At 35.6% G+C, this 15,350-nt stretch overlaps 1 protein-coding gene across 1 annotated transcript in view; it reads left to right on the top strand.

Annotated features, from left to right (window-relative positions):
* The window catches only part of LOC127876467 (40S ribosomal protein S3a-like), a 13,487-nt gene extending 716 nt beyond the window's left edge, over nt 1–12,771 (top strand). The window contains exons 3-6 of the mRNA XM_052421773.1: nt 8,641–8,954; nt 9,445–9,527; nt 9,880–9,989; nt 12,595–12,771. Of these exons, the coding sequence (XP_052277733.1) occupies nt 8,641–8,954; nt 9,445–9,527; nt 9,880–9,989; nt 12,595–12,710 (623 nt within the window). The 3' untranslated portion in view covers nt 12,711–12,771. The remainder of the gene's footprint in view (nt 1–8,640; nt 8,955–9,444; nt 9,528–9,879; nt 9,990–12,594) is intronic.
* The last annotated feature ends 2,579 nt before the right edge of the window (nt 12,772–15,350 follow it).

Genomic DNA, 15,350 nt, shown 5'->3' with positions numbered 1-15,350 from the left:
TGGCGTCAATAGTCCACTCTATCTTTTTAATAGCGAAAGTTTTCCTTCTTTGTCTATATTGATGCGCAAGGAATTTGGTGCGCAACATTCAAGACCCGATATCAGACAGTTAATATCAACGGATTGCAATAATATTTACATACCTGTGTAGATAATTCATTTCTCAATAATGTTCCGTAAGAATTATGTAATGAATCTTTCAATTTTGCACGTCTGACCAATTTAAATCAACACACTACTCACATTTTCCATTCCAATCGCTGTGCCCGTTGTATACCGCAGGTAGATTTTAATCGATAACGCAGCCTATTACACTGTAATGCCTTCTTCTGATTGGTTGATATTTAAATATTTCATAACATGACGAAAGGTCAGTGATTGTATTGCAGTGATTTTTTTTGCTTTAATTTGTTACAGCCTGTGCCTTTTGAATTGGGAAAATTAGCGCGATAAACCGTGAAATTGGGAAAAATAGCGCGATAAACCATGAAATTGGGAAAAATTAAGCATTATAAATAGGATTATAAGTAACAGAAGTGATATTGTTTTTAAGTGCGTGTTCAGGGAGTTTTCTAGAAAAGGAGTCTGGTCAAATTGTTTTTTTTTAAATCAATATAGGTGGCAAGTTTGGGAATGATTTATGGACAAAAATGACTAATTCAAGTTATATATTTTGTAAGATGTTTAAAAAATAAAGTTAGAGACCTAGATTTAAGAAATCATAATTAAGTTATATGAGACTTCTTTAAAAAAAAAAAAAAAAAAAAAAAATAAAAAATTTTTTATTTTTTTTTTTTTTAAGTTGGGCTTTTTTTGGGAAATTTTGGTCAGAATTTTGGGAAAAAACGTGTATTTTTGCGATTGGGAAGCAGCCGAAATTCGGCTGTAAATTTGAGCAAAAAAAATCACTGTATTGTGATTTAAGCAGAAGTTAAACTGAAACAAATTATGCCTTTTAACTTCAATTCGACGCTATTTGAGGTAAAAATGGACATCTTAACTAAAACTTTATGAGTTGGTTATGTTATGTTGCAATTTTAAGGATATTGATATAATAGCATTGTATTCATTTTTTGTTATGGTTTTTACAGACCGGAGTTTCAGCGTTCAGATTTATTCTGAACGCGAATTATTTCAGCTAGTAGCCCACTGGACTGTGTATTGCTACACAGTCACTATGTCATTTCATTTTCTTCCTACGTCAAAAATTCTGGTTGCTATGGCAACAAATAAAAAAATTAAAAATTCTGACAATGGTGGAGCCGGTAGGGAACATAATATATTGCTTGGCAATAGTCTTGTTTTATCTCAATTTTATTTTAATTTAATCTTGTCAAACATACTTACCGTAAAAACGCAGTCATAAGTCGAGATTTTTTACCTCCAAAATTTGATTAAAATTACGGTATCGACTTATGAGGTCAACCATGAAAAAAATTAATGAAATTCAACGAAGATTGATCCCCACCGCAATTGTTGTTTGTTTTTTTTAAACTCGTTGATTTACGACACATGAAATGTTGTCTTTTAACTGATACTTACCAATTAATATAACCACAGTTTGCAACATTTCCATTGTTTATATTTTCATAATTTAATCCAAAGTTTTCATGTTAACAGGTGTTTTTTATAACTGAATGCGTAAACAAAAGATCAGGTCATTTTTAAAGTCAAGCGATAATTGGCAACCTGTGTGAATTGACAGTTTGACATCATCAAAGGAAAGCCGCTTCCTGTCAAGAAGCCATAAAGCATCACCCTTCTAGCCGATAAAATAAGATTCCTTTAATTTGTGAAGCGACATGTTTAAACAATTGCGAGTAATCGTCCAATTATGTTTGAGCATGTGCATAGCTCCGCCTTTTTAACTGTTATGTAGAACAAAGGTGGAGTTAGTGGTCTATTGGTTATGTCAATCATTGTAATTAGAACGTGTTTTACCGAGGAAGTAATCAATTGTTTTGATAGTCAGATTAAAAGTGCAATGATTTAATTACAGTGATCACAGTGTGTCTTCGGATTAAAAATTTCTGAATTATTACTAGCGTGGACAATTTAGTGCAAACTTTATAATAATAATTTATTAATTTGACTAACACATTTGATTTGTGAAAATGCCTGGAAAACGCAAACGCAGGCTTTTTCCGCTCCATTTTGGGAAAACGCCACACTGGAATTTTGGGAATTTCGCGTCGTGAAAACCCCCATTTTGGGAAAAAAAATAATCGCAAAATTGGCTCAATTGGGAAAAATTATCACATGTAAATTATTTAAAACAGTGTTTCTTATATTTCAAAGAAGCCGTTAACTGGTAAATAACGACTATTTTGATAACTTATTATTAAAATTTTACAAAATATTATGAACATGTGTGATTAGTGCAGGTTTTTTAATCTGAATTTGGGGAAAAGGCTTGGCCTTTTTGAGGGGAAAAAAATCGCGGGAAGCGCCGGATTTTGAGGAAAAAAAGGAAAGTCTTAAATAATCATTAACATATTTTACAGTTCTTAAAACAAATTCAAGGCAACAGATAATTTAATTATGCTATACTTTCTATTTTCTACACCAGATCAGGTCAACTTATATATTTAAAGGGTAAAAAAAAAATTTTTTTTTTTTTTTTTAATTGGGAATTTTTTTTTCAATTTGGAAAAAAACAACCAGATTTGCATTGGGAATGGGGCCGAATTTCGGACCCGTGGCATAGGGCGGAAAAAGCCTGAAACGCCATGCGTATGACAATGCGTTTAAAATACGCATGATAGAATTTGCAGAGCAATCAAATAATAATAGTGCTGCTGAACGCGACTTTATGGTTTCGTATGTCGTTGTGTAAATTACAATGTACATGTATATAGGTCTTGGTTTCCTATGTTGTTGATTTTATTAGCTCATCTATTTTTTGAAAAAAAATTATGAGCTATTGTCATCACCTTGGCGTCGGCGTCGGCGTTGGCGTTGGCGTTGGCGTCGGCGTCGGCGTCCGGTTAAGTTTTGCGTTTAGGTCCACTTTTCTCAGAAAGTATCAATGCTATTGCATTCAAACTTGGTACACTTACTTACTATCATGAGGGGACTGGGCAGGCAAAGTTAGATAACTCTGGCGTGCATTTTGACAGAATTATGTGCCCTTTTTATACTTAAAAAATTGAAAATTTTGGTTAAGTTTTGCGTTTAGTTCCACTTTTCTCAGTAAGTATCAATGCTATTGCATTCAAACTTGGTACACTTACTTACTATCATGAGGGGACTGGGCAGGCAAATTTAGATAACTCTGGCATGCATTTTGACAGAATTATGTGCCCTTTTTATACTTAGAAAATTGACAATTTTGGTTAAGTTTTGTGTTTAGGTCCATTTTATTCCTTAAGCATTAAAGCTATTGCTTTCATACTTGCAACACTTACTAACTATCATAAGGGGACTGTGCAGGCAAAGTAATGTAACTCTGACTGGCATTTTGACAGAATTATGTGCCCTTTTTATACTTAGAAAATTGAAAATTTGATTAAGTTTTGTGTTTAGGTCCACTTTATTCCTACAGCAGGCTTGGCGAAATTGCCGGTCCGCCGGTCCTGACCGGCAGATTTCAATTTGGTCCGGCAGGTTTAACAAGAATGTCGGTCCTGGTGACCGGCAAAATGTGAAATGATTGCAAACAAATCTTTTTTTTTCAAGTTGAAAATTCGAAGAGCAAATCGCTTACTACATCATGAAAATGAAATCGCTCGTTGTTTTGATGTTTGCTGTAGGTTTGTTACGAACAATTAGCAAATCCAACTTGTTACACAACACCTACTTTAAACTCGTTTGCAAAATCGCCAACTGCGTTCTAACAAAAAAGATCTTGATAGCTTTTACATATTTTTCGAGTAGGATAAGGACAATAAAATATGGTATCGTGATCAACACAACCATATGCATACGCCATTTTTCATAAGTGTAAAGAGTACAGTGCATTATGGGGCAGAGCTTTCATTGGACGAGCGAATTTAAATTTAGATTGAATGCAATACGATACATGTACAAAGAAATGTTTTTATTGCATCATATGCAGTGCCATGTAAAAAAACGTGCTTCCCGCGGACTTTCTGATACTGGTCAAAAATGAAAATGAATCTCTGTTAACAATTACACTGCGTTAGCATGTAAATAAATCGTCTTTTTTATTTAATTAATTACTAGTAAACGTTCTGAAAAATGAAATGCCTTAATCATTAAATGTCAGGTAACGTGTTTTGTACTGTGCGCAGTATATTTTAACAGCCGCTCCAAACTGCAATCATATTAAAGTAAGAATGTTTAAATCGTTTCGAATAACTTTAATTTGATAATTATTCGGCTTGCACATACGTTATTGAAATTATCGCACCGAACCGTTCTAATAGGGAATACATGTAATAAAATCTGACACGCGAATTTTTCACAACATGATTGACATTACACAACCGATTAACACCAATTAGCTGCCAGTGTAACCTCTAAGCGATTAAAATCAATTTAACGGCCGGTTGAATAAAGAGATCAAGATGTGATCGCTGCCATTTTTGAATTTTCTAGTTAAGTTGTTGTTGCTTTACGGTCCGGCTAAATTTTCTCCGGACCGGCACATTTTCTGAAATGCCTGTCCGGATGACCGGCAGATTTTTTCTAATTTCGCCATGCCTGCTACAGTATCAAAGCTATTGCTTTCATACTTGCAAGATTTATGAACTATCATAAGGGGACCGTGCAGGCAAAGTTATGTAACTCTGACTGGCATTTGAACGGAATTATGGGCCCTTTATACTTAGAAAATTGAAAATTTGGTTAAGATTTATGTTTTGGTCCACTTTACCCCTAAAGTATCATAGATATTGCTTTCATACTTGGAACACTCACAAACTATCATAAGGGTACAGTAAAAGGACAAGTTGCATAACTCTGGTTGTCATTGTTACGGAATTATGGCCCTTTTTTGACTTAGTAACTTTTAATATATGGTTAAATTTTGTGTTTCGATCCACTTTACTTCTTAAGTATCAAGGCTATTGCTTTCAAACTTCAAATACTTACATGCTATCATGAGGTTACTGTACCTGGCAACTTTAATTTTACTTTGACCTTTGAATGACCTTGACTCTCAAGGTCAAATTATTAAATTTTGCCAAAATTGCCATAACTTCTTTATTTATGATTAGATTTGATTGATACTTTGATGAAACTACTCTTACCTGACATACCACAATAGACTCCACCCAAACCATCCCCCGTGCCCTCCCCTCCCCCCCTCCCCCCTCCCCCCCTCCCCCCCCCCTATTTTTTTTTTTTTTTTTTTTTTTTTTTAAGATCATCTCACAAAGGACCACCACACCCTGCACACTATACCCCCCCCCCCCCACCCCACCCCCCCACCCCCCCCCCCCCTAATTTTTTTTTTTTTTTTTTTTTTTTTTTTTTTTTTTAAAGATCATCTCACAAATTACCACCAACCCTCACACTATACCCCCCCCCCCCCCATTTTTTTTAAAAAATGGTTATGTTTGAAATACCGTCCAACCATCGCACCCAAACCCCCCCCCCCCCCATCGCCCATCTCCGCCCCCCCAACCCCCCCCCCCCCCCCCCCCCCCCCCCCGGATTTTTTTTTTTTTTTTTTTTTTTTTTTTTTCGCTTTTTTGGAAGATAATGTAATAAATGTCCACAACCCCACACTATACACCCCTCTTCACTCCACTCCTCCCTCCTTTGTGATTGAAAATGAGAGTCCCTTCACCTTTAAAAAGAAAATAGATGAGCGGTCTGCACCCGCAAGGCGGTGCTCTTGTTTTTATGTGGTTCATAATGATTTGCTTGTCTATATTTTTTATCTATTATTTTTGATTTCCTAAATTTATATTGTATTGATTATATTACACAAAGTACCGTACATAAAACACGTGCCCACTATGTCTACATCGCACAGGGCTATAATGACGTCATGGTCTATGTATAGAATAAAAACCTCCCGTACATTTAAAATGGCGTCTGTTTATGAAATACGTGGACGGACAATTTCTGACTCGACTTATGACTTGGGCATATTCAAAATCTCTGATTTTCGTATCGATTTTTATCCGCCGACTTATGAGCGGGCCGACTTATGACTGGGTTTTTACGGTAATCATGAAAAAAGCAATAAATATAGTGCAAACATGTACACATGTACTTATTAGAGAGTAAGTAAAAAAAAAATCCCCCAAAAACAGAAACGCCGCGAAAATTCCCCCTGCTATGGTTGGCGTTCCGCTTCCCCTAAAATGAATTCAGGGCCCTGGTCCATATAAATGTACTCCAAGAGCCTTTGATAATTTTTGCTATGGTGGCTCTGTGAGTCCATATGTACCCCTTCATAAACACAATCGCAGTTCTGCACACAGATTTTGTGCGCATCACTAATCAGAAGTCCTTCTTTACCAATTAAGGAATATTTACATCTGTTCAACATTGTTATCGAATTGTTTTTACATAAAATATTACCATGTGCAAAAGATTAGTGTACTGTGAACTTACCAATAGCGACACTTAGTCGGCAACATAACAACTAGTCAATATAAATTGCCGCCTTAGAATAGAGTCTTTTGATGATTTTTGCTTTGGCAGACTCTTGGCGTCAATAGTCCACTCTATCTTTTTAATAGCGAGAGTTCCGACACGAATTTCGGTAGCATCACTCCTGAATTTAAATACACACATATTTGTGACTATTATGAAAGAACGTTGCCTAAATAGTATTTATTGAGCAAAATATATCGAAATTTACCTGTTAATAAACTATATTTCGAGTTTGTTTCATCCAATATAAATCCTTGTGTAGTAAAGGGTTCATGTTATCTCCCTTGAACTGGAGGTTAAATTCAACTATGTTTGTAACTGAGTTCGAACACAAAAATTAAGTGTGCAATATGGGCAAAAGAGTAAGAAATGAAATTGGAAATAGTAAGAAGATGAAGCAAAAAAAGAATTATAACTCAAAATATTAGAATCGACAGTAACAAAATACCCCAAAAGTAAACGGTACGAAATAGCTATGGCACGAAATAACAACAACAATGCCAAAATGGCTGCCTTTGAGAAAATGATCGCTCCATGTCTATGATTTTTAAATGTTATACAGGTAATTTTTGTGATCTAAGTTCATATTTGTCAAACAAAAGGTAGATTTCAGATATATACACTTGTAAATACTGTAATTCCCATATTAATATTGTATTTATTTTTCGTTATGGTTTTTACAGACCGGAGTTTCAGCGTTCAGATTTATTCTGAACGCGAATTTATTTCAGCTACATAACAACAGTTTCCCAATATTGTGAATAGAGCGGATGAATGAATATCAAAGTAAATAAAAAGCAATTTCTTGCTTTAATGGCACCATTTGCATGAGTTTGTGCTTTAGACAGTTAAACGCTGATAAATTTTGGCAGTATCAGTGTTCCTGAGCAGTTGCAGTGGTAATCAAATTTTGAAACTTAGGACAATACACAGTGCATTGCAACTTGGCAACACTTTGGATTATAAAGCTGAGAGTTGAATTATTGCAACTTACTGCAGCGTTTGTTTTATTTTTCTTCCAATTCGGGCCTGTATTCGGCCCCATTCCCAATCAAACAGTATATGTTTTTCAAGAATGGAATCTAAAAATTCCAATTGAAGGTTTCCCCCTAAAAATGGATTCAGTGTTGTTTTCACCATTTTGGAAATGGGGCCTGGTCCCTTTGGATTGGGAAATATAAAATCCATTTGACTAAAATTTGGACATTAATGTTTATTTCGTGCTAGCAAATAAAAAATGATAAGTTATTTCAAATCAAATCTGTACTTTGGTAGTAGGTCTGTTTAACGTACCCATATACACTGTTACTCCAATATAAGTGGACGACGAGGTCCAAATGACGCAACAGCGTTATAAACGGATCCGCGTTATAAGTTTTAAGCTCATTTTTGTAAGGGGCTATGAACAGGTATACAATGTAGTATAGGCCCTGTGTATTGCCATGCTGTGTTGTCATATGCAAATACATGCATAAAACCAAATAGTATCGATAGCAGTATACATACTGCTTTTCTAATGTGAACATTTATCCGATAATCTAATGAAGTTACAACATCACTTAAAAACATAATAATCTTGAACATTTATGACGATAAATATGTTTATCAATTTTGTAAACACAACCATATATGCATAGGCCATTTTCAGAAGTGTAAAGAGAACAGTGCATTTTGGGGCAGAGCTTTGATTGGACAAGCGAATTTAAATTGAGATTGAATGCAACATGTACAAAGAATGTTTTATTGCGTCATGCAAAAAAACGTGCTTTTCGGGGACTTTCTGATACCGGGCAAAAATGAAAGTGAATCTCAACAAATACACTGCATTAGCACTTAAATAAATCTTCTTGATTAAGGAAAGAATTGCTGACACCACTGTGACAAAAAATAAGTGTTAATCAATTGTTTTGATTTGTCTACTGTAGCTCAATAAACTTTTTTTTAAACACGATATTTTAGCTTTCACTTTTCTATCACTGTAATCTGCAATTTTGTATGTATTGCAAAATGTATATAAAAATAAATAGTTATTTGATGTATCATACCTCTGTTAATTGTATTCCCTAGGAATTGCCTCTGACGGTCTGAAAGGACGTGTCTTCGAGGTGTCTCTTGCCGATCTTCAGAACGACGAAATCACATTCAGGAAGTTCAAGCTGGTGGCTGAGGACGTGCAGGGCAGGAATGTGCTCACCAACTTCCATGGCATGGACCTCACAAGGGACAAGCTGTGCTCCATGGTCAAGAAATGGCAGACCATGATTGAGGCCCACGTTGATGTGAAGACCACAGATGGCTACCTGCTCCGCATGTTCTCTATTGGCTTCACCAAAAAGAAGCCTTACCAAGTCAAGAAGACCTGCTATGCCCAACATGCACAGGTAGTAAAAATTCTGGGATCTTTATTTATGAAATACCAGCAACTGTTTGTATAAGCTCTCAACAGACTCATAATTCAGGCGACATCCTTGTTACTTAATGTTTTGTGATGAAAAAGATCAGTACAACCTGGTTGTAGAATGGAGAGTAATGTGCAAGGGTTTATTTAAATAGTTACTGACAAAACCTTTTCTGGCATGATTGCTAGAATAGTTCAATATAAATAATATACATATATTTACCTTTCAAAACAGTGACCACTTCCTATTGGCCAAGTTGTGCTGCTTATTGATATTTCGCCTCTTATGTACCATGTATGGACATACATTTATTTTAAAATGAAAACTCGCTTAGCAGAATCAGTTGAATAAAAATACTGCAGATGCGAAGAGATTTTACGGTGGACAAATTCACAAGTCATAGTGGAATACCCCATGTTAAGCTAGGCAGGCTTATAGAACGTCATTTAAAGTTCATGATCTCTGATTTCAGATCAAACTGATCCGTAAGAAGATGATGGACATCATTACCAGGGAAGTGTCATCCAATGACATGAAAGAAGTAGTAAACAAATTGTAAGTCTATATTTCTAAACGTCTTATTTTATAGTCTAATTAGATGGTAAATGAAATTAATGATGATTGTATTTTATTATTAGGCATCATTCATCATTTCGTTCATACTGTGAGATGTGACAGATTATAAGTCAATGGGTAGTTTTCATGTTTTGAACTTTATCTTTAATTTAATCCACAGATGTATTTACATTTTGATTTGTCAGAACAACTACATTGAGTATTACTCTATATTCAGGTCCATCAAATAGTTAGGTTCACCCTGTTCAATGTGAGTCTATTTAGTCCAATCGTTCACGACTAGTCTCTGTTCAGTCCCATTGTTCACTCTGATTTTCTATCGCCTCTGCAGGATCCCAGACAGCATTGGCAAGGACATAGAGAAGGCCTGCCAGGGCATCTATCCTCTCCACGATGTCTTCATCAGGAAGGTCAAGGTCCTCAAGAAGCCCAAGTTTGATGGTATGTAGTCACTACTGGACCAAGGTGGCCCAAGTTTGATGATACGTAGTCACTACTGGACCAATGTGGAACAAGTTTGATGGTATGTAGTTACTACTGGACCAAGGCTGCCCAAGTTTGATGGTATGTAGTCACTACTTGACCAATGTGGCCCAAGTTTGATGATACGTAGTCACTTCTGGACCAATGTGGCACAAGTTTGATGGTATGTAGTCACTACTGGACCAATGTGGCCCAAGTTTGATGGTATGTAGTCACTACTGGACCAATGTGGCCCAAGTTTGATGGTATGTAGTCACTACTGGACCAAGGTGGTCCAAGTTTGATGGTATGCAGTCACTAGTGGACCAATGTGGCCCAAGTTTGATGGTATGTAGTTACTACTGGACCAATGTTGCCAAAGTTTGATGGTACGTAGTTACTACTGGACCAATGTGGCCCAAGTTTGATGGTATGTAGTTACTACTGGACCAATGTTGCCAAAGTTTGATGGTACGTAGTTACTACTGGAACAATGTTACCCAAGTTTGATGGTAACCGTATGTAGTCACTACTGGACCAATATGGCAAAAGTTGGATGGGACTATTTTACCAATGTGGCCCAAGCTTGATTTTTGTAGTCGGTACTGGACCAATGTAGCCCGAGTTGGATTGTACGTAGTCACTACTCGTCCAATGTTGCAATCAATGTTCAGTACAGCTCCGTTGTAATGGTAATCATCGAAACATATTGCCGATTTGAAATCACAAGACCAGTGGTAAGGCTTCAAAGCAATCGCAGTTAGTATCAATCAGTGATAATTTTAGAAATCAAAAGTATGTGTCCCAGGGACTCGTAGGTTTTAAATCTATGGGTCCCAAAGAAAAAGTATGGGTCCCATCTATGAGCAGAAGAAAAACAGTGGATCAGGGTATTTAAAAATTTTAAGGACATCACATGGCTATCTGGTCGCAATTAAACAGGAAACTTTAAAAGGCAACTCAACAATTTTATGACTCTATTATTTTCAAGACTTAAACAGGCCATTGTACATCACATTCACGCGTGTGTATTGGGACAAACAATAACCCCACTTGACCATTATAATAAATGAGCAGTTTTATGTCAATACTTACATATCTTAACGACTGTAGCCATTAAGATGCAGCGTAATTAACATAAAAAGTTTCAACTTTAAAACAAAGCACTACGAGTTTTTATTCATCTTTCAAATTAAAAGCCCATGCTTTCCCCGAGGAAGAATTGCATGATTTCTTATTTTCCGAGTTTAACATGAAATGCACGAGGACTGTTAATTAGTTGCTAGAAAATAACATAATTGTCAGAAAAAAATAGTGTTCTGCAACCCATGCTCCATATCATAATGACGCATCCTATTGTAGAATACAAAATTAAGCTTTCCATTGACCTGGATTATTGAATGCACAATAGTAAAATGGTGGCCATTTTTGGTCGATTTGCAAGTTTCTTGGTCTTATATTCGTTTTTCTCTGTTTGCGAAATATTTTTCAGTATCATAATTTATAAACTTATACGATTGTGCGCCCGCGGGACGCATATATAGCAAATGTTTGCGTCCCCTGCGATTTCTATTCGTACAGGATGCAGACCTAAAATTACCCTGTTCAATACTGGAAACTTAGACATCAATCTCACCAATGGAATGTCACTTGAATTATCTTATTGTTGGGCTGGTGCTAGACCGTGTTGACAAGAGACAGAATCACTTGGGTGCTGTTATTTGTTCTTCAGTCTGTTGCTCTGTCACATTGAAACAATATGGGTTATGCGGTTAAAAAGATGCAGTGAAGTGAACTGTAAGATGGGTGTTAAGTTCAGTCTAGGATGTTTAAATCGGTTTTATTTAAACGTTTGAAGTTTTATAGCAATCTTAATTGATTTGTACCTTTATAAATTTTTATCCCATCAAACTAAGTATGTTGGAATCACCATAATTATTGGATTGTGTTAAACATATTGAATAAAGCTGACACAAAAGTGAATGGGCATTAGACAAAGCTTGTGTTTAGTTATTTTATGGGGTATCATACAATATAAGAATGATAAAACCATATAAACATTTATCAGCTATTATTATAAATTGTAGAATAATACAGAAAACTCTGTACTGAATATGTATATTATCAATACTGAGCCAAGGAGCCTAAATGACTCGAACATCTCTGAGGCTTAAAATTCCACTCAAAGAGGCGACCCACATTTTAATCCATGCAAATATAATGGCCAAAAGAATATTTTGATTGTGCATCCTTACTTTTATATCAGTTAGCCTTTATTTGTAACAAGTTCCTCATATTTATATTGACAATATTTATTTACTGCATTATTAGTTACACTGTTAGGAACTGATGATGTATGGGATATACACCCTCTGTAATTTCATACCATATAACAGTTATATCTCAACCGACTACTTGATTACTCGGGGTGTATGGAAAATACACCATTGGAATGTGACTACTCGAAGCCAATTGGATAAGGTCATTTTTGTAGGAGGTGAGATATAATGTGGTATCTGCCAGATTGTATCCATTGAAAAATATCATTGAATGTGTTGGTATAAAACTTGTGGCCTGTTTTCAGTGGGCAAGCTGATGGAGCTGCACGGTGAGGGCGGAGGCAAGACCATCGTCACGGAGACCGGAGAGAAAATCGAACGGGCAGACAACTTTGAACCACCTGTGCTCGACTCTGTATAGACACTTACTAAGCACCTTCACCTGTGATGAGGCAAAGAAAATAAAGAGAAAAATACCTGAACATTTTGTTGGTTGTGATGGTTCTGTTGTGTGCTTTGAAAACTGATTTAACTTATAAATTCACTATAAAGTGAATGAAGCAGGAACAAAACTTACTGAGCATCATAACACAATATTCCGAAAATTCATTTCTTTACGATAAACTAAAAAAAGCAAACACTGCCACTCATATTCCCATTGTGTTTTATTACAAAATATAGGGACAAGTTTAGGCAACCATTTCATTTGGTTAATTAATGATCGATATTTTCCTGGAATACAGTCTTAATAAGATTAAGGAAATGACAATACTAAACAAAACTCAAAATTGTTCCTACAGTATTATATTGTATAGGTCATTTATAAGTTGTAATATTTCAACTAGCAAGCTTTTATAACTAGACCTTTTTTAATGTGATTTAAACAGAAACCTTTTCTGTGAACTTATTAATACATTAAGGATTGAAAACTATGTAGTGATGCTTCTTTTCCACAAAGCAGCATGCCAATAATAGTAATGGATTACACGCCTGAGATAGACTGACATGTTTTGACTGTGATATACACTAAATGTTACTGAACATCTTTAAGATGAACAAAATATGAACAATTGAGAGATTGAATCTTAAAATATTCAAGACCTTGGGGTATTAAATACGAGTAATACTAAAGTTCACAGTGTGACCGGTCACGCAGAATAGACCTGCAATACCTTTAGTTCTGAATACAGATCTAGACACTATTTTCACACCTTTTGCATCATACGAAATTAAACACATCGTAAACGCCATCAATAAACATTGCCATTCCCCATTTGAATTGCCCATTTTAAATTTCATATAACTATTCCTGCATATTTAGTCCCCTACCGGAGAGGGACTTATGCTCTGTCAGTCTGTCACACTTTTCTGGATCCTGTGATAACTTTTAAGTTCTTCATATTTTTTCATGAAACTTGAAACATGGACAGATGGCAATATGGAGATCATGCATGCCATTTAATTTTGTTCCTACATCAAGAATTCTGCCTGCTATGGCAACAAATAGACTAGAAATATTGCTGAAAATGGTGAATCCTGTGATAACTTTTTAAGTTCTTCATATTTTTCTTGAAACATGGCCAGATGGCAATATGGAGATAATTCATGTCATTCCATTTTGTTCCTACTTCAAGAATTCTGGTTGCTATGGCAACAAATAAACGACCAATTTTGCTGAAAATGGTGGGTCCTGCGATTACTTTAAAAGTATCTTCATATTATTTCATGAAACTTTAAACATGGACACATGACAATATTGAGATCATGCACATCATTTGATTATTTTCCTAGATGAAAAATTCTGGTTGCTATGGCAACAAATATTATAGAAATAAATATACTGACAGTAGTGAAAAGTAGTGACTGTCAGTCTCTTTAACAAGAACTTTAACAATCCAGTGAAAACAATTGTTCTAATGTGGGAGACTACCCTTAATAACAACAAGCGCCATAGGCTTGTACATGAATGAGCCTACCCATGAACTTGGTGCAGTGTTAGACCTTGCCTTCACTAACCTATCTAGAAATGTTTGCACAGTTGTCAATACCAACGTGTGTTACTCTGATCACCATGCCATCATAGTCCAGTTGAAATTAGACATGAATAATTAACAGGTAAACTACATTTGTCAATTAAATTTAACAAATGCAATCTCTCTAAAATAGCTACCGGTAGGGGACTTATTGCTTGGCAATAGTCTTGTTTAATATGGAATTACGTTAGAACGTTATACATCTCGATAGGGCTATACTTTAAGATATCTCCCGAAAATCCATGCCAGTATAAATATGTCACCATTGATGAGAAGTTTTTTCATCAGACCGGTATTCGCCATACTTGTTTTTTAAAGTAGATCTGTGTTTTGTATAATAATATTGTAGCCTTTTCCTAAATATTGACCCAACCTAGGTAACTACCACCTCGGCCTTCACATCAATAGTAATGAATCCGAAGTGTAATACCCGGTAATGTACCGGTAACCTTAACTGCATAAGACTAATGACTGATACTATGGTAACCAGAATGGAATCGCAAACCTCAAGCGGCTATCAATTAGCACTCTTATTAATGGCACCAATACCGCAAATTTGTTTGACAGGTAACACTGTTTCAGAAATAAAAGTGTGGGGGGGGGGGAAAGCGGTTTAATATTTTTAAACATGTATATACGTCGACGTTACAGCCGACGTATCCCGGTTCGATTCCCACTCCAAAAGCAATGCAGTCCCCTCTGTTGAATATCGATTGTATCGCATTTTACATTTTTTGAAATCTACGTTCTAAAGAGCATGCTGACCATTTTGAACTTTTCAAAACAGCTAAGACTTTGGCAATGACAATACTGTGTTCATTAAATGAGAAGGAGTTGTCTATCTTTTATATTTCATTCAGTTTTTATCAGCTTATTTTAAAAATAAAAAATAGACGATTTTTAAGGCTTGTAGGTTCTTCCAAGCAAACGAACTCGAGCGCTTTTATTTTAAAATTACGTTTTAATAACGCGTACAAATACTTAAAAGGTAGTTCGTTGGACAAATATGGGTCGTTCGTTTCTTTCCG

Source organism: Dreissena polymorpha, chromosome 4, assembly GCF_020536995.1.
Source record: "Dreissena polymorpha isolate Duluth1 chromosome 4, UMN_Dpol_1.0, whole genome shotgun sequence".
NCBI lineage: Eukaryota > Metazoa > Mollusca > Bivalvia > Myida > Dreissenidae > Dreissena > Dreissena polymorpha.
The sequence above is the reverse complement of the archived record's forward strand: the minus strand, read 5'-3'. Positions and strand labels throughout refer to the sequence as shown.